The sequence below is a fragment of the Chaetodon trifascialis genome, chromosome 13 (assembly GCF_039877785.1).
Source record: "Chaetodon trifascialis isolate fChaTrf1 chromosome 13, fChaTrf1.hap1, whole genome shotgun sequence".
Classification (NCBI taxonomy): Eukaryota; Metazoa; Chordata; class Actinopteri; order Chaetodontiformes; family Chaetodontidae; genus Chaetodon; species Chaetodon trifascialis.
The window spans coordinates 14888733-14914396 of NC_092068.1; the positions used below are offsets into that span (position 1 = coordinate 14888733).

The 25664-nt window shown below is 43.5% G+C and overlaps 1 protein-coding gene across 1 annotated transcript; it reads right to left on the reverse strand.

Annotated features, from left to right (window-relative positions):
• Window positions 1-821: 821 nt before the first annotated feature.
• Window positions 822-17911, reverse strand: golga7bb (golgin A7 family, member Bb). Its single transcript, XM_070977891.1, has 5 exons — window positions 17853-17911; window positions 12073-12198; window positions 11486-11638; window positions 6624-6725; window positions 822-5168 (listed from the first exon to the last, which is right to left on the reverse strand). Exons 1-5 carry the CDS (start codon window positions 17862-17864, stop codon window positions 5082-5084), a joined length of 480 nt encoding a protein of 159 aa, XP_070833992.1. The 5' UTR covers window positions 17865-17911; the 3' UTR covers window positions 822-5081.
• Window positions 17912-25664: the final 7753 nt, after the last annotated feature.

A 25664-nucleotide genomic window follows, 5' to 3' on the forward strand; every position in this document is an offset into this window, starting at 1 on the left:
GGCTGTGAGTTTAAAGCTGCTATAATCAAAAAATATGTTTTAATAATGAGTCACATCACTAAGCATATGTGAAAGGGATTGCTTTAAAGCCACAGAGAATTATCATCTATGGAGCACTTCTGCATCTCTCAGCTCATTGTTTTGGTTTTAGGTCATTCTCACTGCTCTCATCTGCATCATTTCCAGTAGCAGCAGGTTGCTGCCAGAGAGCTGTGTTCAACCCACTGTACACTACCTTCCCAGCATTAGTCGGCCATTAGCTGGTGAACAAAGTGGAGCTAAACTTAAAAAACAATCTTATGTCAGTGTTGTGTTTACAACTTGTTCTGCTGCCCCCAAGTGGCCAAAATGTCTCATGATTTTATCCCACAGGCAAATGTTCTCCACTTGCTTAACAGAAATAGGAGTTTAAGACTAAATAACTGGATTAAATGTCTTCAAATGAAATGTAGATTTCTTTGCAGTACAACCACTTTGCATCCAATCAAAGTCTTTTGCAATATTCAACCAGTGATGCATTTATGCACATAAGGAAACAACAGAAGTCTGAGGCAGCTGAGGCACATGGCCCAACAGTTTACCTTCTAGTGCCGTCGACCTGGAGATAACTCAAACTCATAACTCACTGCTTTGTTTCCTTTTGTAGATATCCTGAGAAATATGTGCAAGAGAAAGAGAGAGAGAGAGAGATCCCAACCGCTGCCTCACATGATTTCAGAGCAGAGACACAGCATGGGTCGAGTTTCTAAACAACAGCACGAACTGAACCTTGCTGGGCACCAACAGCAGCCTGCAGTCACGATAATTCTCTTTCCAACTTCATCAGACACTTTATTCATCTCTAGGAGACAGTTCAAACTCGTCTCCCCAGGCTTTGAATAATAATCAGCTTTAAGAAAAAAAATACATGAATCCATTTCAATAAATATGTAAATAATCTGATATAAACACATAGATAACACCAAGATAAGATAGAAATTCCTCTCTCGTAGCAGCACAACTGTGGGACTTTGTTGATTGGGGATTTCGGTTCTTGTCATCTGGTACTCACTTTGTTTACACACACATCATGCAGCATTAAACATCAGTGCAGTTTTAGTCTCCTTGAGGCACAACAGCTCGCAACTCAAAGGAACTCAAAGAGGCTGGTACCAAGACTCTACACATCTTTCACATTTCAGGAAGACATCATATTGCACTATGAATAATCTCTCACTTGTGACAGCATAACACACACACAGTATCTGGACTTACCCATGACTCCATGGACTTGCTGCACTCTCAAAAAAAGCACAGGATAAATACATGACATGGGATTTTACATAGTGAAATGGACTGTACATCATCACAGAGTTTAAAATCTGCTTCTAAAGACAAGTTGCCACGGAGGTTATCTTGATAGTCGGCGTGACAGAGGTTCAAGGACCCCCTGTTTAATCTGCTCCGTGATGATGTACTCATATCTCAAAACACATCTTTTCACAAGAATACATTTAACACCATATCATAATCTTCACTCTCTTGGATGTCTTCATTAATCAAAGAAGTCATTCCTGGAAAAACAAGCTACATAACGCCTTATTATGTGGCACACAGTGCTTCTTTTCACCTCAGTCTTAAAGGATAGGTCCAGATTTGTTCAAATATATCTAAATGCACAACACACACACACCTTGTTTTAAGACAAAGTTAAAACAACACTACGAGTCCACAGCCATGCTAACAGATCTGAGGCTCCTCTTAAGCACAGTGGTGCTTTGAGCTAAATGCTAATGTTAGCATGCAAACATGCTCTCAGTGACAACAAGCTATTTTAGCAGGTAAAATGTTCGCCATGGTATTTTAGCATGTTCACGTTTACTAATTAGCAGTAAACCCAAAGTACAGCTGAGGCTGGTCCAGAGTTTTGGACAAACTAAGATTTTGGTGATGGCGCAGGATGAAAAGCTGAAACCTCAAATGTCAACTTCATGGTGGCGCTAGAGGAAGAGTCATCTCCAAGTCAAGTCATCTCCTGGCCACCATGGACAAAGTGGTGTACCAACAGCTCAACATCGCCATCCCAAAAGCTGCTAGCATGGCTGAACATGTGAACCTATCCTTCACCTTCACCTTCACCTTTGACATTTGGCACATTTTACTTTCCCCTGAGGATCAGCATCATCACCCTTCATTTACCTCCACTATAATAACTGACATCATCATTTCTATTAACAATATTATAAACTACATTGTGAACACTTCAAACACTATTTTGGACAAAATGTCATCTCCATTTTCCAGGAGATACTACAAAGCAGCCGACAGCTGTACAGACGATATGCTTTCATAGCTGCTCTGTCACTTGATGCCCAAATTAGAGAGGATATCAAAACATAAAAATGTATTTAGGGACTAATACTGGGCACCTGTGTTTTTTGGAATTAAAAAGCATTATGACATTTCCATCCACTTCTTTACACTTCACAAAATCAGCATGGATAATCATTGACAAGCATGTACACTTCTGTTCTTCTGTACAGTTCATACACGCTCCTTTTTTTTCTTTATACATTGTCCAATGAGCTGCTTTATTTGCTTATTGGCAGTGTTGAGTCTTTTGTTAATTGGTCAGTCCATCAGCCCCAGGTTGGGTATCCATTCCACTGGGATGAAACATGAAGGCATCAAAAAGCACAGGAGGCTGAACACAAGCACAACTGAACTCAACTGCTGTGGTAAAATGTCTCTGTGGGTTTTCTCATTATTCCAGGTATTAAAACATTGAGTTGAACTCAAACTATCCACTGGGCTGAAGCAAAGCGTCTTCAGTTCTATGATGACTTTCCAGTGAGTAGTTTAACTTCAGCTGGACACTGCTCTGGTTTAAACACACAAGGCTGGTTGCAAGGCAGGGACTCTGTTGAAGGTTTGTCTACAGCTAACTATGTGGTGAAGAAGAGGCAAAGGGCTACGCTTCCAGTTAGTTAATGAAGACATCATGTTGTGAGGCGAGTTTAAAGAATACAAAACTGAAAAGGGTAAAAGAAGAAACTGTGGCGACAGAAAAAAAAAAAACATGCAGACACTGAAACAGGGCTTAAGTTTTTTCAGGAGGTCTTGTCTTTTGTTAGATGTTGTGTGGGTGTCCTGTCTACAGTTTTGCTACATAATGATCATCTTTAGCCTCATCAGCCTCTACACACACACGTTAGTCAGACAGGATGCACCAGTTCCCACAAAGGGACAGAGAACTGACGCTCATCAGATTCCATTGTCGTGTGCCTACTGAAGATGTTGCATTGGAAAGGCACCTGCAGAGCAGTACAGTGGTGTGAATAAGCAGCGTTAGATTATGTTTGTTAAGTAGCAAAGAACGGTTTGAGTCACGCTACCTTTTGAGTGATTTTCTGTCAGAACTTCCTCAGTCAGACCCTAGAGGGAGCTACAACTGTGGTCCACTGACAAAATGACATAAGAACTGATTCCTATCATTCTGATAATACAAAACAGACAAATGACAGCTGGCACTGATGAACTCAAAGACTTCGATGATAAATTAATTAAATCTTTTCATTTCTTGTCGTGTGCAGGTTGTATACAATACATTCTAGATGTCTACTCAGTTATTGCTGTTTTGATTTTAATTAAAAATAATGTGCAGACAGACTAATAGAGGTTCGGGTCTTGAACGCTGTGCAGGCTGATTCTCCTACACACACTTCTCATTAAACCCATTCTGGTTATCAACATACATAAAAGCAGCTGCAGAGACAACAACCCACACTGTGTCAGCTTACTTATAACCAAATATGTCAATGTGTGTTTGGTTCTCCTTTAGGGCACTGATCCTTGTTCTTTGACGTCTCCTTAATGATCAGAAAGCTTTCATCTCACACTCACTAAGGCCTGAACTGATGGCACGGACACATATACACCCACAGCACACCAGATACATACACACGAGCAGAAACTATCACAGCCTTACAGGGCTGGAGTTTGCTTGCGTTCCCAATGAGCTGAGACCACAGAGTCTGGCGAGGTTAACTCCACAGCTTCACATCTGCCAGCATCTGTGTGTGCGTGTGTGTGTGTGTGCAGGAACGCATGGCCACAAGCCACAAGTGTGTGAATGTGTATACACTACATGTGTGTGCATGTCTCTGCTAGTACATGTCTATATGAGCACTATGGGACACGGTTTTATGCATGTGTGTGTGTAGGAGAGTGAGAGAGTGTGTGTGTGAGTGTGTGTGTGTGTGTGTGTGTGTGTGTGTGTGTGTGTGTGTGCATGTGTAGGAGTGTGTTGACCTACAGCTGTGATGTGGATCACCAGTATCCACTATTGTGAATGAGAAGGATAAATAATCCAAGGTGCTCTCTGTTAGCAGTTTGATATTGAAGCCAAATGCATGTGAACAGAGCATAGAAGCAAGCAGTCCCACAGCAGGCCCAATTTGCCAGCATTCAAAGCGCCTTGACCTCAACCCACCTGACATGAACGCAATCATTCAGCGAGACCGGAGAACATTGGGTCTCCCAGAAGGCTGGCAGTTTTCCTCCTCCCAGATTTCAGAGCTGCTGCACAGACTACACTGCAGCAGAGAGCCGTAGTGACAGTGACCCCCCTGAAAACAATCAAGCATTGACGTCCCATTTAATGAAGGGTGAGCCTGCTGAATCAGCTGTGAGACAGAGATGGTGTGGCTCATGGAAACAGACGTGATGGAATGAGAGAAAATGTGAAAGGAAAATTGGAACAAAAGAAATGATGATTATTTTGGTTTGGACGGCTCATGGGGAGTGACAGATATTCCCTCACAGACACTCTGGATGTTGGCTTGTACATGTGTGTGCTGCACATGTGCGGGTTCTGTTAGACTTGTGTATGTTCTGGATCTGGTGTGTTTGTGTGAGCCAGCTCCTGTTCTCGAGGTGGTACGTCGTAGGCCCCAGCAGGGAGAATGTGGATGCTGTGGATCACCTCCTCGCCTTTTTCTCTCGTCTTAGAACCTGGTGCTCTCATGTTTCAGCATGCGGATGTTGGTAAGTGTCCCGCTGCCCCTGTGGTGGTACCCGTAAGCCTGGCGCTGCCCCTCCAGTCACCGAGCGCTGCTGCCTGCCGACGACATGCTGCTGCTGGGACTGGAGCTGCCCGAGCCCCGGTCTTCGAACACACTGATCTCTAGCTGAGGATCACCATGTCAAGGATCACCATGATGGAGAGAGTATCAAAACGCAGGGGTGAGAAAGTGCTGGAGGCGAAAAGACTCAAAATCTGGAAGTTTCTGCTCTGCTCGCACTACATTTTTCACCCCAGAGTGCTGTCATGTTAATGTGGGGGGTGTACAACCTAAGCAACTGATCTCAGATGAGGTGTACTCATGAGACGTTTCTACTTGGAGAGATCAGTGACTGGCGTGAATATTTCCTCCTTCTCCTCCCCGGTTTCCTGTTGCTTTCTCATTGGATGCTGCCAATTTCTCAACTCAGACTTGTCTCCGAGGTGCTCAAATACCATCAGATCTTGTTTTTGGCTATGATAATATCAAACACGCTTGAAAAGGAGAGATGTAGCATCTGGAACAGCTCGTGACAAGGTCAAGATATGTGTCAATATCGATCAAACTAGATGTGAGGATTTGCCCACTCAGGGGTTTTCTGACTCACATCTCAAATAATAGTGGGGGACAGGCAAATCAATGCAAAAGTCATTTTGTTTGCACGAGGCTTTAGTTGCATCCAAGATGGATCACTAGCCCTAGCCTTATGGGTCCCAATATGAAGAACAAGACCAGTTTCAAAGCTCAAAATAATTTACTCAAATTGATGATATACTAATGATAAAAAAAATGTTACAGAGGTTGAAGCTAAGTGAGATGTGCTATGCTGTTTTTTTTTAGGAGAATGAGGTCTCTAACTAGCCTTCACACACAGAGGCCACAGTGTAAAGAAGTGTATTGACTAATAAGTGTTGGTAAAAGGTTGGCCCTGTGACTTGGAGCCTATTCGTTCAGCCAGCCTGGGCCAGGCCTGTGTGATGGTCCACTGGACACATCCTCTCTCTCTCCTTCTGCCTTTAACTACGCGAGGATCACCGCGACTGCCGCAGCTTAACTATAAGTCCACAGAATGGGCTCCTCTTATGGTCTCAAGGTGAAGAGCGAGCAAAGAAAACACATCACAAGTGCACATACACCTTAAGCTGCTGATTCATCATGTGAGTCTGTTTTTTTTTTTTTTCAAAGGACATTTGACAGTCATGCTTTTTTCAGCCCTGTCCTGCTTCACATTTACTCATGGGAGTGATAGTTGGCCACTGAAGTGCTCCTCTGCTGCAGCTGGAGTTTAAGTGCCTTTTTCAAGGACACCTTGACGGTAATGTATGAGGAAGAGGAGGTATTTCTTATTCATTCCTCCAATCCAGATGTTGATAGCAGTTCCAGTTATTCTAACTGGTGACCTTCCACTCATGAAGCCTGGTTTCTCTGACCTCTAAAGTGCTGCCACCTCCTATCAGTCTTCAATATGTCTGCCTACGGTTCATTTGCTGTTTTTATTTCTGTTTTACACAGCGCCCCAAATTTTTTGGAGTCAGGGTTGTTCTGTATTTTAGAGGGCAGCAGCTGATGAGCCAAGGATACAACCCTCATTCCTCTCTCTATGGGGTCTGTGAGCAGCAGACCTCTCGGGGCGTAGATCTTCTCATTCTGCTCCTGAATGTAGCCTGATATCTTCTTCAGCACCTGGAATAAAAGAGACGAGCGGAGGGGGGTTAGAAAAGGACAGATGTACATTTGGAGCTAATCCAGATTTGATTAGAAGCACTGAAGGCATGATGAAAACCTGGTAAAAGCATAAGCAGACCATGTGGTCTGGCAGAAAGTAATGTGAACAGACGTGACCTGCATAGCACTTTTCAAAGTGCACTCTGGGTTACCTGTAATAACCACGTATCTTTAAGAGGCTAAACATGGGCAGGCCTGCAGCCTCATGTGCTGTTTTGGGTGGAAAAAATGAAATATGGAAGAAATGAGTTTGCAGTCTTTCTGTGCATAGTTAGCATACGGCATATGATACTGACGAGTCATTGGCCGTCTTTATTTTTCCTGAACGTTATAAACTAAACTCAAGTAATTCCATTATGCTCTAAGTACGGCAGTTATTTTTATACTTCCCAGCCACTCATGTCAAGCAAGGCTGTATGAATTACTCAAATTGACAAGCCTGAGCTTTTCTCTTTCTGAAACTTTCCATTTGGAAGCTTTAGTTCCTAATTCCAAAGATGGCTCTCTCAGGCTAAATGTCATGCTTTGGTTTACTGTACTGGAAACACTCTAAAATATGTGAGGTGGACAGTTTATTTAGATTGCACTGGTGCTGGACTTATTTCTCAGTTTTGCAAGTGCATATTGCATCAACTGTGTGAAAACCGCAGAGCAGTGGTGTGAAGCTAAGCACCAAGTTCAGACTACGTCTTGGCATACAAATTCAAACAAGCATGCCTGTATACATTATCCTACGCAATACAGCTACACACACAGTTTGCCCTGGAGACTGAGAGTGTTTAAGAAAACCTAAGCACTGAGATGTAGTCCCAGGTCGCTGCTGATAGCAAGCAAATGACTGCTGACTGATGAGCAGTGATGCTAAATGCACAGATATTAAGTAAAGTGGCATCATTAGAGCAGCTTATGCAGCCTCAGCGAAGCCTCTTTGGACACCAACGGAGCTGATGTGTCACGCCTCCCCTAAACTCTGCCTAACCATGTCAATCAGCTACATCACGCTCCACTGGGCCTCGTGTACACAAAAAGGATATGCAATCTTCAGCACATCTGCGTGTCTGTGCTAAAACAACACACATTTGTATCACTTTAAGACAAAATTACAGCATTGCATGTTGTTTATTGTACTGTATATTTAACAAAAACCTCTGGTTTGCTTCAACTTTGGGCCTATTTTTATAGCTTTAGCAGTCGTTTCTACTCTCTAAGTTAATTGAGGAGACCTGGGAACACGGCAACATTACTAAAATTCAACTGGATGAGAAACATGAGCAGTCAGACGACCAGAGAAGTTGTGCAGAAGCAAACAGTTCGGTCATATAATCTACAACTTTATTAGGAGCTAAAACGGAAACTGACTACACCTGAAAGTCTGGCTAAAGAAGCGGTTTGTTTAAAACATGTAAGACTGTCTGACCACCAAAACAGGATTCAAGTTACAAGATACAATTATCCTTTGAAGTACGCTGCACTGGGATGCAAATTCTGTGGTGATTCCTTCACTGATTTATTCAACATGACAGACTCACATCCTCTTTCGTAAGTTAACTAAAGGTCACTGCAGCACTCTCAGCCTTGAGAGATTAAAACAATAGAGACTGAGCAACACACTGCGCAGCGCTCCTCTGGGATGTCAAAGGCCTGTTACAGCTGCAGGCACAGCTGGCTAATACAGTGACCCCTGCTAGTGAAGACTAAACCACAGAAGAATACTTCTTTCTCTCCCATTGGAAGAGGAAGAAGAGACTCTTGCAATGTAATGTCTGGATAATGTTACAATCGGGGAGCAAACACGACATGAAATTCCTGAGTGAAAAGCCATTTAAGAAGCCATCAAAAGGCAGTGGTTTGCTCCATTGGGCTGCTTTAAATCAGTCAGATCTGTGTCAAGTGTACCTCAGCAGAAAGCAATCAGTATTTGGCTTGGAACAATGACAGTATATCCACACATTTCTTAACACAATACAAACTGTGTCTTTTGTTAAAAACTCCATCAAAGGGAATCAAATATCGCAGAGAGGAAGCAGAGACTCACAAGGCAGAGGCCTGACTAATAGGTTTATTGTGGTGCAGGGAAAAGGCCAGTCTTTTCACTGCTAGCAGGCTCTCAGGGCAGCTCAATCCTCTTCAGCGTAACAATATGACAGTCAAGTATACAAGCTGTGCTTCTGTTGTACTGGCATGTGTGTGACAGCCCCTCTGGGAAAAGCTTTGTGAGTGTGTGTGTGTGTATATCATAGAAGAAGCGAAGGTGTCGCGGTCTGTTTCATGTGCATGTTACTGTACTCCACTGCTGGAACGACAGTTGTCTATGTCACAATGTGCAATATAAAGGGAATGATGTGCGTGCTCATGTGTCTGAGTGAGTCCCATATGTGCAGCCACATTCTTGAGAATAATAGAAGAAGAAAAATAGGAGGTGGAGGGCTCATGCTATGCGTGAGGAAAGCTTTACGAATCTGTGCTGACATGCTGGGAGCAATCAGTGTCCTTTGATAGGGTGAGATATAAGCTTCAAGGGCTCTGGGTGCTCCAATGAATGTGAACGCTGATCCACGCTCACTGGTGTGTGGCCTCTTTATCAGCACACACTAACACACACATCGACTTGGGTGGGTATATTTGATCATCGTCACTCATAACATCATTCAGCCAGGATGATTAACTTAAACAAGTAAATAAACAACTCTCCTGTGGGGCTGATGGCATCTCAGCGTCTCAATGGAGCAGGACCCAGCTGACAGGGAGATGAAAGGAGCCTCAGACCAGGCCATTTCTGCATGGCTTCAACAGAAATAAGTCCTTTTGTGCTTCTTGGTCAAGCTCCCAGTACCTCTGCACTGCTTCGATAAAGAGATGTTTACAAAACGTAACAAGACCAGGGAGATGAATGTTGTGGGTGACAGAGATCAGAACAGAGAGGCATGCTGGGACTTCACACCACTCCAGCTTCAGGTACCCACACAGTCACAAGAGGATTAATCAAACTTGCTGTGTGTGTCTCTGTGTCTGTGGTTGTGTTAGGCATGTGTGCGTTCCATCTCATGAAGCGACAAGCAGGAACACAGTTTAATCACCTGCCCTTTCGCAACATGGACATCTCGGTGGCGCTGAAGGTGAATGTCATGTCACAGTCGGCGTACCATGCCTAACCCACGGACACACAAGTGCGGGCTTTGCAGTGGGTTTTTACGGTGGACGGACAGCTGAAGGGAACGCTGTGCAATCAGATCTTATCTCCTGGTTTTGGCTCTGCCGTCCCGTGTGCGTTTCTGCGTGTGTGAGAGCTGGCTTCCAAATAAATGGACAAATATGGCAGTAAATAAGACTTGTGGATGGGCAGCGGAGTTTATAATAAGCAGCTGTGAATGAATATTGAGTTGAAATATTCCAACGACAACATTAATATTCTACTGCACACTAACAGGATCCAGATCTTTTCAATCGCCCTCATATCTTTAATATTGAAATTATTTAATATTTCTCAGAGGGTCCCGGGTTCAAACCTGCTGCCCGCTGGGTGATTTCAGTGTGTTCTCCAAGGGCCTGCACTGGTTTCCCAGGTGCAGGCCCTGTGGGTGTGAATGGTTGTTTGTCTATATGAATTAATGGAGTGAAAGACTGGTGACCTGATCTCTCTCAATATAAGATAGGACAGACTCTATAGCCACCTATAACCCAGATTAGAAAAAAAGATCATAATTTTTCTATATTTATTCTATTTTTTTTCCATAAGGCTTCATCAGGTTCTGTGATCAATAATGTATCAATATTGCACTGACAGTCTGTGTTATGCAACTTTGGCCTTTCAAATAATTTTTCGACTTTCTACAGAAGGTCTGTTTTAGCTGCAGAAAGAACAAAACACACAGTAACCATAGCAAAACAAGCTCTATAAAAAGCCCAGCTCGGTGTGCTCTAAGGAAATATTAAAGCTGTGGAGGCTTTAAGGAGCAATTAAACATTTTGGGAAATACGCCGATTTGCTTTCTTTCCGGGAGAAGATGAAAAGGTCGATAAGTATGGAGCTGGAGCCAGGAGGCAACAGATTCATTTCCACAGGAGTCTCGTTTTCACAGACTCCTTTCAAGTGTCCCAGTAAGCCATGAGAGTGTGACAGTGTCAGCCAGAATACAAAACACAGGACCCTGAAACAAGTCTGAACTAGCAGCTGCTGTACATGGAATTCAGCCATCATTGATTGTGTTATTTACACCTGCGCTTTTCTGTGCCAAAAAGTCTTCCATGAAAAGGCCCTGTGGCCGTCTTAGTGTAAAGACTGGAATCAGGGGAAAACAGCTAGCCTGGTTAAGTTGAAAAATGTGCCTCCCGACTCCTCTAAAGCTCACTAATTAACACAGTTTATCTTAATGTAAAAATGAGAACTTGTGGCGTAACCACTTTTCAATGCACAACAGTTTGCCCATCCATTGTTGCAGCACGTAACACCCTATAAACCATCTGAATCTGTGTGTGCACAGGCTAAACAAATGAGATATAAAGTGTTGATAAGCTGTTAGAGGTTTTGAACTTGGAGAAACAGGCTAGCTTTGGCTTTTTCTCCCTATAAAACACACAAACGTGAGTGGTATGATCTCATCTGACTCACAACAGAAAACAAATAAGTGCATTTCCCAAAACTATGTGTTTAATTCTGGTCCACAGATGCTAAACGTCCATCCTACAAGCTAGAATGTAGTTGTGTGCAGGTTTATTACCTTCTCATAGCGTGTCTCCATGCAGAGGAAGATGATATAAGCTGTTGCACAAGCCAGACATCCTTCCAGGTACGACTGACCTCCTATTTTTTCGGCCTCCACATAGTAAGAATTCAGGGTTTTCACCGTCTCCTCAAGCAAAGTTCGCTCGATCTACTTACGGACACAAACAAACATCCAGGTAGAGATGTGGAGGCATGCACACACCATAAGGCCTGCGAAAGTGAGCTGTGGGAGCAAGCTGTTCAGCTATCAAGCAGCCTGCCAAACGTACCAGCTGCATTCTGCTCTACCCAAAACACTCCGACTCTGTCAAACAATTTGGAAACACACCTCACTTGCAGAATGAAGATGAAGAATTACTCAGAAGTGTGACAGCGTCGGGTAGCGGGCTGAGCATCTGAGAGAAGTGATTCTGAAAAATGTTATCTAATGGTCCTTTCACACTGACTCCCACTGCTCTCTGTGTGTGTGTAAAGTAAATTAGTAGAGTAAAGTAGTTGTATGGGTGCTGTTTCAGGTGAACTGGGGTCTCACCATGTTACATTTGCTTGGATGTGCATGTATGAGTGTGTCTTTGTACTCACCCTGTTGTCCAGCTCTGAGGGGAACTTGGTCAGGAAGCGGCAGACGGTTCCCTCGCTGTAGTCTCTCTGTATGAACACCTTTGTTACCAGCGACGCACTCTGCCTCAGCTCCTGAAGGTTATGGAACTAAGCACACAACAAGGGAAAAAGCACCCGTTAAATTCATTTATACTGATGTAGGTACAAGAGCAGCAGATCTCTCTTTGCTTGTTATCCAAGCGCCGACAACTCAGGTGCAACAGGGCTGCACAGTGAGGTGACAGTTCCATGTTACAGCATCACCAGCAGTGCAGGCTCAGTTAGCACTCTCACTCTTGCATCAATCGCCCAATTGCAGCAATTACAAAACATGTTGAAAGACTCCCTTTCACAGCACTTTGGTGCTGAGTGGTGTGTTTTACATGCAAGCAGTCATTCCCCTGAGAAGCATACAGCAGCAACCAAGTGGGCCAATGTAACTTGTCCCCTGCTGATCGAAATTACTCCCCTCAAGACGATGGCAATTAGAGATACAGTGGAGGTGTGGAGGGAGGGAAGGAGGGAGGGAGGACGAACAAAAAGGGGCTGAGAAACAGAGAGAGAGAGAGAGAGACATGAGGCTTCTACTCATTTTAGAGCCTCAAATAATTTAATAGAAACTCCATGTCTCGCAAAAATGTACCAATTCTTTGGCTATGACAGCCAGGGTTTGGCTAACTGCTGCAGTGTTGTTATTATTGAAAGCAAGCACAGTCTGTGTTTATGAGGTTACCTGCATGTATGAGCCAGAGAGAGTCATTTCCATGTAAGCAGACATAGTACAGTGCCAGGCTTTCATCTCTATACAGGGTGTATCACTCGCAACCAGGAATAGCATCCAAGCTGCTATTTTCGTCAGCTAAAAGCCAAAATCATCTCACAGTCACTAGATCTTTCTGTCTGCCAGAGCTTTTCATATCCTTCCTTTTGCCTTCGTCTCTCTTAAACAGCCCCTCTCCTCCTCCCGCTTGCTACCTTCAGGCCATCATGATGAACAACAAGTCACTCTATTAATAGAAGCAATTATCAGCACGTGATTTAGCATCATTTATCTATGTTAGGATCAGTTGGCCGAGAGTCAGGTTCATCAAGATTGCTCAAGTCCATTGTTTGTGTGTGTGTGTGTGTGTGTGTGTGTGTGCATACATGCAGGTATGTGATGCTGTGGTGCATTTACAGACAAACCTGTTTACGTCAAACAGATATTAGCAGTAAAATGTACTCAATTATCCAAGACAGGAGTTTGTTGTTTGTCAAAAAAGGAAAGAATGGGCTCCCCTATAGCTCAGCTGGTAGGGTGTGCGCCCCACGTGTGTCTTCCCCTCTCTCTCTGCCCCCTTTCCTGTCATACCTTCGGCCGTCACTATCACAAAGGCTAAAAAGCCCAAAAATATAATAAAAAAAAAAGAGGAAAGAATGGAAGTAAGATGGTAAGACCAAGAGATCAAAAGCACTGGAAGAAATACATGAGGACACATGGAAGTAACCAAGGAAGGAAAGAGGGAAACAAGGAACATAAGGAAAGGGAGAGGAAAAGTAGGGAGGAAAGGAAGGTGGAAAAAAGATAGGAGATAAGGAAAGGGAAGAAAAAGGCATGGAAATAGAGGAAGAAGACGTTTTAGTTGACAGGAGTCCAGTCCGGAGGCATCTGAGTGAAATGAGTCACATGCACAGCATTGAGGCCAGTGGGTCGTCTCGGTGTGTGTTGGCCTGTCATTGTTGACCTGCTGACCTCGGCCTTACATCTCCGTGCTGCATGTCGCCTGCAGCTGAGCAAAGCCGGCAGGAGTCATGTGTCTCTGAGGCCGCCAATCAAACACTGAGTCCATTTATTTATCCAGGCGCAGGATCACAGAGGATATCTCTCCCAACACTCCTCAGATTTTAATGAACAGGGAAACTTGTGGTGCAGAGTTTAAAACTGATTGGCCTAATGGGGATGTCGTGGTTAAAGGTCAAAACCGATACATCTGACAACGAGGGTCCAAAAACGCTTGAGCGCTGACGTATTGTGACACTCCGTTCCAGGAGACAGAGCGAGACTGCGAGTGAAACTTTAAGTGTCTGAAGCTGAAGCCAACCAAAAACAGAGTGTGAGATTTTTTAGCATGTCTGAGGCTGTAGTGCGAAACCAAAAGTACGTGAATTGCATACTATTTACAGGGAAATGTTACAAGATGCAAGCACTGCGGTAGTGCCAACAACAACAACACAGATGGGCTTCCTCAGGTACACAGGACAGTGTACGTCTCACACTACGTCCAGGAGACAGACTGACAGACCGGAGACTGTTGGGATGGGTTTGGGGGGAAATTGAGGAGTTTGGACTAAAATTGCATTTTTATCATTACGAGTCAATTACTTTACTGCTACACTCACACACACATAACATGCACACACTGGGGAAGACACATTACATTTTCATATTAGAGCATGTATATGTAATATGTTAGATACTTCTCTGCAGCTCACTATCAGTTGTTTACCTTCAGCAGCCCCTCTCTCCCACCTCACCCTGAATAACCAGGAGGCTCGCCCCCCGGCCTTCAGTCACTGCCAAAGTCCTCCAACAGCTATTCTGCTTTGATACTAGAGGACTTCATAAAATGTTTCTTCAGACACGTGGTGTTTATGTTACTGGCAGACTGGCCTTGTCTGTGTCCGTTTAAGCCTTAAAGATGAATGCTTTCTGTTGGCAGAGTGCTGATGTTTACTTTCCTGTGTGGGAGATCGGGGTTCAAATCCAGCATCTAAATATAGCACCCGAGCAGACAGCAGTGTTAAAGTGTCATACTGATCACACATAGGACTCTGTTAAGAAGCTCTGCATCGTGCTGCACTGTCTGCCCTCTCCCTCCGCCCTCACATCTGTTACTTTTCGTTCAGTTTACGTTTGTTTGGCGGGTTGATTAAATGCAGAGGTGACATAAACACAGCGAGAATAAGTTACAGAAGGAGGACGCGTCAGTAGGGCAAAGATTCACAACTTTCAAAAAATTTAAATTCACATACATCCATCCATCCATTTTCTATACCGCTTATCCCTTTCGGGGTCGCAGGGGGGCCGGAGCCTATCTCAGCTGTCAACGGGCAGGAGGCAGGGTACACCCTGGACTGGTCGCCAGCCAATCGCAGGGCACATACACACAACCATTCACACTCACACTCGCACCTAGGGGCAATTTAGAGTCACCAATCAACCAAATGAGCATGTTTTTGGTCTGTGGGAGGAAGCCAGAGTACCCGGAGAGAACCCACGCATGCACGGGAAGAACATGCAAACTTCACACAGAAAGGTCTGACCCGGGAATCGAACCGGCGACCTTCTTGCTATGAGGCACGTGCACTACCTGCTGCGCCACCGTGCAGCCCATTCACATACATATTTTGTTAATTAGTTAACAAAACAGAGATTCAACCTGTTCCCAGCTCATTAAAAAGTTTTCCCATGCAGGATTTTCCAGGTTCTGTTCATGTATTTCATGAACAGAAACACGCCGCTGGCTGAGCACACAAATGAAAGCTGCAGTAAAGTACGCATTACTACGTTTAACATATTTCTGTGTAATTTCCTACTCTGATACCCTCCCCCCAGCTTGGATCTGTGGGTCCTTGTGACGCCATAGCCATGACATGTTTCCGAGTTTAGTCACTCGGACTCAAGGAACACATAGCGACAGCACGGGTGAGTGCTGCCAGTGGGCAGACAACGCAAAGGGCACACGCACACAACTACAGCACGCACAGTAAAGTCACTCAGTTGGACATTTCGTTCTAGTCTCACAGCTCTTTGAGCATTTTTCTTACTGTCAGCTCTCCCTTTTCATCTCTTCATAATATAACTGGTTTTCTGCCATTGTGAGCAGCGTTTTTCACGTATACTGCCAAGCTGCGCGGGCCAGAGCTCCATAAATCATTGAAGTTTAGACAGTGTTGACAAAACAGTCACGTTTCCATGACATCTAGGTGGAAGATCAGTGACTGTGGGAGCAAAAAGCTGGAAAGAGGAAATCTTTTTTACTGGATAAAGGTGTAGCATTGTTTCAGTAGAGCGCCGAGCCTTTGCCAACCTCTGAGATGATTGCTGTGCTTTGACACATTATTCGTCAATAGTGAAATACTCGAGTCAGGGCTAGTCTAGGCTGAGAGGATCTGGCAATAGTGTGACTTAATGGATCCAGAGACCGCTCCTGCTGCACAAACAGTCAGCAGTATGAGCTGATTATTACTCAAGTCACTTAATGTGGTCATTTGCTGACTTGGCATACAATAAATGTCATAGATGACTTGTAATATAAAATGAGACAGGGAAAGAGAGGAGGAATAAAAGCATGGATGGGAAGTAAACTGTGCTGCTCATCTCAAACTCCAATCACTGACGCTTACAAACAGCAGCAGCCTGTTCACATTAAATATGCCATGGATAATTGATGGGCCTTGGACATAAAATCCATCCTGTTTCCACACACTGTAGGTGCTTGTGCGCATGAATGCATGTGTGTGTATGTATGTGTGTGCTTGTAATTGACAGGCCTTGGACAGGGATTCTGGCAGACCACCAGAGGAAACCAGGGCTGATCTGCCAACATCTTGCAAGCTCAGGATAAAAAAAACAAAGCAAAACAAAAACATAATCATGAATCCTGCCCAGCTTGCTGTCCGCCGCACCTTTACCTGCAGCACCATTAGGCTTGAATTACAACCTCACTCACTCCTAAATTGGGAGCTTTCTGGCACAAGCACACACAAATACTGTAAATTTGCATTCAAGCAACATCGCCTGCATGAGTGTAAGCTGCCCTGAACTTGCACCTTGCACCAAACTAATGGCTGTCTCCTCTAGTGAGATCATTATTATGATAACTAAGGCAGCTATGTCTTCGGCATTATGATGATATCACCAAGGACACAAAGGGGGGGAGAGAGGAAGATGTGCTGCTGGCCTGAGAGCTACCAGGTATTACTGAGGCTAAAAATACATCTGCAAACGCTGCTGATGCTGTCTGGAGTAACTACCTCTACAATGTGGCACTGCCTGAACAATGTCACGTCTGTCATGGACGCTCTGCATCTTCTGCTTGGGGCTGTGTAGAGTGTCCAATCATGAGAAGTACATTGATTAGAGGCATGGAGAGAGGCTGGCACCAGAGAGCAGAGTGTGGGCTCATTTAAAATGCAAGGACAAAGCCTTGTCAAGCTAATTTGAAAGTATGACAGAGGGCAAGAAAGAGAGAGAGGCTGTCCCTGTCCATGGTGCTGACTGCTCCATCATCATCACCGCCACTCTCATCAGTCTCTCCAGCCTTGAGCCGGCTGGGTATTCTCCACCTGGATGACCCTGGTTTCTGTTTCTCACCACACAATGCATACCAAACTATTTAGAAAAGACAAAAACTGTCAGTTCTCCATCTGAGGACATCTGTCTGCAATCACAGAGCTCACAAACAATGATGCAAGTAAGTGAAACTGGAGCTCGTGGATGAAAAATATGTTCTTGCATGAAGAAAACGTTGCCTGACTCGACTTCACATTCATGATAAGGCAGCCGTTTGATTGAATTAAGGGAACATTCAGCCGCGATAAGCCAGAAATCCGAGGCACAACAAGCAAGATATTCAGTTTGCAAGACTGCATTTCTCAACCTACATTTCTTTAAATAATAATAATAATAAAATAAAAAACACACATACAAACGGAGGCACTGAACCATTTGGTTTATAAAACACTGAAGGGAAAGGCAGCGAAAGAGCCGGATTTCTTACCTCTGTCGCCATATTGCAGTAAGAGGGTGCAGGATCTGTCCCGTGCTGAAATCGGCAACCGTTTGCTCGCGCTGAGTGGGACAAGTCGACTATAGAGCTTGGCAGGAAGACCGGAGGCACGAGCGCGCGTGCACGTGCGATACGGGCGCGCGCCTCCGAGTGTTATCGCGGTATGCTAATTACACAAGAATTTCTATTAATGCTTGAACCCAAGAATAATTTGCTCCCAGAGTCAGTCCGCGAGGCGAGACTTTGAAAGCGCAAATGAGAAGATTTTCCATGTTTCCGCGTTTTATTGAGGCCGAGTCTTTCTTTTGGTGGGCTATTAATAATTTCATTGATTATTAATAATTCACATGAAGTGCCTTGGTTTCCGCTTCTATTTGCGAACAGTCCCATCCAAGCACAATAACAACATCTCACATTTCTTCACGGAGAGTCAAGACACGTGCAGCTGCTCTCAGGCATGGAAATAATCAGATGTTCTGATCAAATACACACACGTGCGCAAACGCAATCCTGCATACAACATGTATCCTGTATGTTAATGCTGAGCTCCCATGGGAAAATCAGCTTGAATAACTTGTAAGAATAACATCAAAGCAAAAGTCCACGTAGCTGTAAGAAACAGCTTGAAAATCTATTGAATTATTATTAAGTGAGTGACAAAGAGTCGGTAGTGAAATATTAAAGCAAATTTGTTGTCAAGCATGAATCACTTGTTACTGCCAGCATGCTGTGAGGCTCTAGTTTATGCAAATTGAAGCCTGTTTCCATATTTAGGCGACACTGTACAGTCACCCAGTAGGTGTTTACTGTAGCCAGCACTGCTATCCTTCTAAAGCCGGTTGGCTCTGGTGCAAAGCGGTCATGCTGCGGTGACTCATGCTGTAGCCCATATGTTTAATGCACCATCAGAAGGTGCTCATATTAAACATTCATCAGAGCCCACTTGGGAGTACGATATTGCCACTTTTTTCCTGTCAAGAATAGCAATTTCCTCCAGTTCACAAAAACATCAAGGTCTTACTGGGTTTGAATTTTTTACAAGGTTGACTAAAGCCAGATAAAAGCTTGTGTTTTGTGTTTTTGACACTCCCAAGGACGGGAAAATGTTTTTGATCAGATAAAAGGGACTTTTAGGGCAAGTGAAATCACTTTGATGGGGCTATTTTGAGGTCAAACTCTCATTTCTTTGTCATCGTGAGTCATGACATGTGCTGAAATGAGTCCCTTTCTCTATCACTACAATACACATTTCCCGTGGTATGCTCGGATCAAATTTCTGGCGGAGGCGCCCGAGTGCACACAGAGGCTCGTAAACAGACACAACTATATCCACAAAGACACAGCAGCATCCAAGTCTTGTGAATGGAAACAGAATCTAAAAATAAGATGGAAGAGCTTTAACAAAATGAAAATTACGCAGAACTAATATTATTTGCCAGGATCCTGCTGCTTGCTCCAGATTGCTTGAAAAGATGCGTATCTAATCACCCACTGGCAAAGAATCCTTTGGGGTGTGTGTATTTATATTCACATTTACGTGTGTGTGTGTGTGTGTGTGTGTGTGTGTGTGTGTGTGTGTGTGTGTGTGTGTGTGTGTGTGTGTGTGTGTGTGTGTGTTCGTGCACATGAGTGTGTGTGAATTCCCCATTTGGCATTCTCAAGTGTATTTTCTCCTCAAGGCTTTCAGTCACACATTAACACACAAACAGCACACACTCATGGCATCACATGAACCTGAGCCTGAGGAACCTATTCGACGGATGTAACTCATTATCAGTGTTTATTTATGTGCATCATGTCAAGGAAGTAGAGTGTAATACAATGAGAGTAAACCTCATGCAATCATGTGAAGCTGTTAGTCTCATTACATACAAGCAAAAACAAAAATGTTGGATCCATGTTAGACTGTTTAGATTCTTTGCACTAGTGGGGTAAAAGAAAGAGTGATTTATGCTCCAAAAACGCCAATGTTTTCTGATGCGACCCTCCAGCAGGACATCTTTAGTCAGTACCTTCCAAAAAACATCACAAATGACGGTCACCAGAATAAAATCTGACTGTTTTCTGATCTGTCACTGCTAGGTTGAAGTTTGGTTGGGGTTGGGCATGAAAACTGCTTGGTGTGGGTGAGGATGAGATCATGGTTTGTGCTGAAAAAAACAAAAACAAACAAACCCCAAAACACCTGGTTAAGGTTATGAAATCATCCATGTCATGGTTCAAAGAAGAGCTACTTGGTTCAAGTTTGGGAAAGATCATGGTCATCGCTAAGAGGAACCACACGCTTTGCAGAGCCGTCCATCCTCCGCTGCCTACCTACAAGCGCAGCGCTATGATTTCATGCTACATGTTTGCTCATGACAGGGAGACAGATAATTCACTCGGCCACGAGAGCAAAAAGGAAGTCATTTTAACTAAATATGAATTCTGTTGTTTCACTTAGACAGCACAACTTTCACATCTTTTTTCATATACATGCTCACGTTAGCATGCTGTAGTTAGCATGTTAGCATGTTAGTCATCATTTCAAAGTGGCTGAATCCGACGAGAATACAGTCACTTAAGATGTTTCCTGTCATCAACTTAAGTCACTGAGTCTAAGCAGTCATTAGGATTTTACCACTGGGGACCGCAGATCTCTGCACCAAGTGCTGAACTGATCCCTGAAGCCACGCTGATAGCATGATTAAGGAGGAAGTATGCTGTAGGACAGTGGTATGACAAAGGGCACAGCTGGGGTCTGCAGTAAGGCTATAGGGTGTGTGGGTGTATGTGTGTGTTTGTGTGTGTGTGCAGTTTGTTACGAGTATTAATATTTGGTCACAAGACTGATACAGATATGTATATTTGGTTATAAAGTGTGTTGACTGAAATCGGAAAGAGACTGGGTCTGGGCTTTGGGTTGGTCGTCTTTTGGGCTACCAGTGGATGTTAACAGACTGAGGAAAATTACTGGGTTGTTAAATTCAAACTTCCATCATGGCTGAACATATGCATTCCTATTCATATTGAGAATGTAATGAAAGAAGAAGCCTTCATATTACATCGCATTCTGGTCTTCCAGTGTGTCTGAATCTGCACTTCAGCAGAAAATAATAACTCTGCCACAGCCTTAAATTATCATAATGACCCACTGCACTGTGCACACACACTCTCTCTCTCTCTCTCTCTCTCTCACACACACACACACACACACAGACACACACACACACCACACACCGCACACAAATATTGCCTTTTCACATTTCAAACTTCATGAAATATTTATTTCAGCAAAACACTCTTGGTTTCCGCTTCACTCCAAAACTGCCACTTTCTATTTGAAGCCTGTGCTGTGAAATGTTTAAGATGGTGATACTGACCCTGCAATGAAAGAAGAACTAAAGAAAACACGAACTGTTACTGTGGTCTCTCTGCTCTTATGTCCTTCGACGTGCAGCGTTAAGGTGGCATTAAGCACTTTGTCAGGGTTTCTTGGTTACTGTGGTTTTAACTTGTCAGGTTAATCAAATCATCGCCTGTGCTGTGGAAGATTGTTCATCTGTCCAGCCCAGAGTGTGGACACAAAATAAAACAACTTCTGCACCAATACTGATAACTATTTGCATTTTTCTCAGCTTATTAAAGACAGATGCCCACAAACAAATAAACAAACAATGTTGCCATAAAATCTTTTTTTATAGGAAGTTTGGTTTGTGTTTTTGTGAGCAGGAAGCTTTTAGAAATAAATCCACATGAGCTCATGAACATATGAGGCTATTATATTCCTGTACAGTGTCAGTATCAGTTTCGCTCCAGTTGTTTGTGACCATGCTGAACAACAGATCCAAGATATTTTGGCTCTTTACAAAGAACAGAGCAGAGACACTGAGGCGGCTGATGGTCACCCTCAGTTTGAATGACCGTGTGTGTTTGCTCACATGTGTGCAAGAGGGTTAAGTATCGGATTAGATATTCAGAAATGAATGCGCTCTGATCCAACATTCCCCACAATGACACAAATGTGTTTGTTTGCGTGTTAGCTCGCTGTCAAGTCTTGTCCTCATTTGTGGCTTTGTGTGTGAGCATGTGTGTGACTGTGCCGTGCTGGTATGTTGACCTGTCCCCCTTCTTGGCAATCAAATCAGAGCTGAAAAGAGCAGATTGTATTTCCTGGGAGCTTTGCATTCCTAAAGCAGACAGTCTAAATTATCTTCCGATGGTAAGATCTGAGCACTGGAGCACATTTGTTTATGTAGCGCAGCTTGTATGTGTCATTCAGTGTCATCAGCTTCTACTTTTGCATGCACATGCTACCTGTTCAAGAGGGTGATGCATGGGATTTGTGCTCATGCATACTGTGTTTTCTATCTCCAAGTCGTCTGGGCATTGTGCCATAGCAAACAGCCTTCTCCTATTGACTTAACCACAAGTTGAGAATCTCTCACACACAAATACGCAGATACTGTCAGAGGAGCACACTGAAAGAGATCTTGTTCTCTTCCAACATGACAGGAAATGAGAACTCTCAAACCAAAATAATGAAATAAATATATATATATATATATTAACTTGGAATCTTTAAAAGTAAATAAACTTCTCCTCAAAGGCCGTCCAACATTTGGATAGCAAAGCCGGGCTAAATAAAACTCCACGTCATCTTTTTCAGTGGGGTCTGCCACACATCCTCCATCTTTCATGGGTACAGGCTGGATTATTTAATGTCTTTCTGTGCATCTGTGCAGCCTGTCAACAGTTGGCCTGGCCTTGCAGGCACGGTGATCCGTCCCTCTTGCTGGCAATCAAATCTGAGTTGAGGACTTTTCATTTTAGAGCCAGCGGATGTTCCCGTTTCTGGTATCAGAGCGGGCTGGTTAAATGTTGCATACCAGCTGGGATATTAGTTCAGTTTGCACAAGACACAAAGCAACTTCATCATCTTGATTCACACGTCATGACAGCAACAAACCTCGAAGAAGAAACGAGAGGAAGACATTTGGTGGAAAATAATCTGCTCGTACTGATTGAAGAGCCACATCCAGAGCCGCAAAGAAGTTAAAGAGAGGAGCTGATGAAAAGGATGAATAAATGGCAAGAAAGAAATAGGCTAATTATAGCATATTTAAAATGGAAAGGGATGTAGGACAGGAGTGCTTGTTTGTTCTTACTAAGGAATAACAGGGAAGAGTTGGCTGACACATAAACCATCTCTGTATGTTCCTTATTATGTCTTACACGGGCCAAAACACAATCAGAAGTAGTGAAAAAACTTCCTCTTTATAATAATCCACATATGATTTCATGACTGTTCTCCAATCACAGCTGAAACGTGGGGGAAAAGGGCACTCACGGGCCTGAAAGGGACAATGCCAACCGAACTGTACATTAATCCAGCTGTATAGATATACAGCTAAAAATATTAAACTGCAATTGAATGGGACAGCTGGAATGGCAGAGCAATGCGCCGGAGGCAAAACAGATCCTCCTCTAATAACTTTCAGATTAGGGGAGAGACATCAGCGGGATTTAGTTCCTCTGAGCTATCACAGGCAGGGGATGCTAAGGAAGACGAAACGAGAGGGGAGGGGGAAGAGAGATAAAAACAGAAATATAGAAAGACAGAGAGGATGTGATTTGCGCCATGAAATCCCTTGTCAGCGACAATATAGTTAATTCAGCGGCAAGGATGATAATAACATGCAACAAATGAAGTTCTCCTGCCACTTCGAGGTACTTTGTGGATCCAGGAGGGACTGACATTATGCGGATTTTGCAGGAGAGTAGATTAGGAGTCAAAATGACACCGATTTTAAAGCTTTTGTCACGGACTGACCTCAGCTATAAGCATAGAAATATAACTGTAGCGTCTGTTGCTCACTGCAGCGTTGAGGAGTCCTTTATACACTTGGTATTCTTGCTTTAATAATGACAAATGATGAGCAATGGTTATGACTCTATATTTTGATAAAAACTGACACAAGCGATTAATCTCGTTCCCACTTCAAAATGCCACGCATTGTATTCCTGCAATCCCTTCAGAAAGATGGTTCACAGGCTTTTCACTGTCTTACTGAATAATAATATTCTCACTGTGCGCTGCGGTGACAACTGTGGTCCTTCAGTACGCCCAGTGCCAGAGGGAAGGGGATGAGAGAAACGAGATGAGCCAACAGATTCCTGCCTGGATCGTTCGTATGCACACTGCTGCGCTGCCACATAAAGACACATCCAGCTTTGTTTAAAGAGACGCAGAAAAGAGAATAGCCTGTCCCTCCTCGCTGTAGCACACAGTTGCAGTGTCAACCTGCACGTCTTGGCTCATCGTTATTCAGTGTTTATCCAGCTTTATCTAGAGCTTTGTAAAATCATGAAGCTAGATTTGTAAACAAGCTTAGAGTGCAGCGAAACCTCAGATCCACAGAGCTTGTCTTCCCACTTTAGACTCTAATGAAATGATGACCTTGCTAGAGCTGCGGAGAGGATACGACTTTTCCTTAACACTTACTATTCAGGTACAAAAATTCCCCATAAACCAGTTACTTATTAGCATGCATACTGGTAGCATTTTGTTTTTTTTATGAGTCAGTATGAAGCACTTATTAATGCCTCATTCTGCATTAACATATTCTACAAGTACTAGGCCATTAACTAAGAGCTTTCCCTCAATCACATCCCAATTACTGATTATTCATAGCGAGTAAGGAAGTTGTTGCATATGAGTTAGGATCTCAATAACCCTAAACCCCAAAATAAGGCATCAATAAGTGCTTTACAATGATTAATTAGAGCCATCTGCACCTTAAGAAAAGTCTTTAATTTCACTTTGTTCAGCTCTTTAATATAGCCGGCAGGCCTTTGAAGCTGCTGCAGGTGAGAGATGGACACATGTGGAAAGGCTTTTATGGCAGAGAAAACATCCAAGTCTGCTGGTGCACTGACACACACATATCTTCCCACTGAGCTAGTGGAACTCACAGCACGCTTACCTACGTATATGTCTGGTTTGTTGCCATGGTTTCACTCACCTTAGCGCCTGCTACTGTGTCTCGTAGAAAAAAAAGTCCCAAAAATAAAACTTGTTACTGAGGAATGAGGGGATTTTTCCTTTTAAAAATAGTTCCCATTGCTGTGGAACTAGTTTGATGAATAATCAATGAGCGTCAGAGAAACATTCACTCCGGTGTTGCTGTGACTTCACACGCTGTGCTTCTGTCTCTTTGTCTGCTCAGTTACACTATTTTCAGCACTGTTTGATTTGAGCCATAAGAACTAAAATAAACGCTTTGTGTCGGCACTGTCTTTGCTCGGGTAGCGCTGCTTGATCAAATGCAACACCAGGGTCCCTCAGAGCCTTAGCATCAAAGCTACTGTGCATGATTATTAAACAGCAGCCACAGGCTCACAAAAAGCCACATTAACAGCTATAATGCCATGATGTGATTTCATGCTTTGGTTGGGGGATTCTTAAGCTTGTAAGTGCTAATTGAGGCTTCAGCTACATTTGCTTTTTGCCTCCTAAACGGATGGTGTCGGCTAAATCTGCTTCTTATTTGCAAAGCTGTGTGATCTGAGGAAGCTGTTGTGCTGAAATGAGTCAGGTTGGATTGTTTTGAATTTCTGTGCTGTTTGTTCTGGATTAGAGAACGACGATTATAAAAAGCTGGTTTGGAGAAACAAAAGATGGAGCCTGTGGAGAGAGAGATTGTGAAACATAGCCCAACAAAATACAGCTTGTTAGGCTGTTATTGTATTAACATGAAGTAACATCTGTCGTTTCGTCTGTCACACTCTTTAGGACAGTATTTTTCACCACGGTTGGTACGA

Coding starts and splice junctions, on each gene's coding strand:
- golga7bb (XM_070977891.1), bottom strand. Junction 11,639..12,072: donor CCTCAGAGCTGGACAACAGG/GTGAGTACAAAG, acceptor GTCCGTAAGTAG/ATCGAGCGAACTTTGCTTGA. Junction 5,169..6,623: donor TAGAGAGAGGAATGAGGGTT/GTATCCTTGGCT, acceptor GGTGATCCTCAG/CTAGAGATCAGTGTGTTCGA.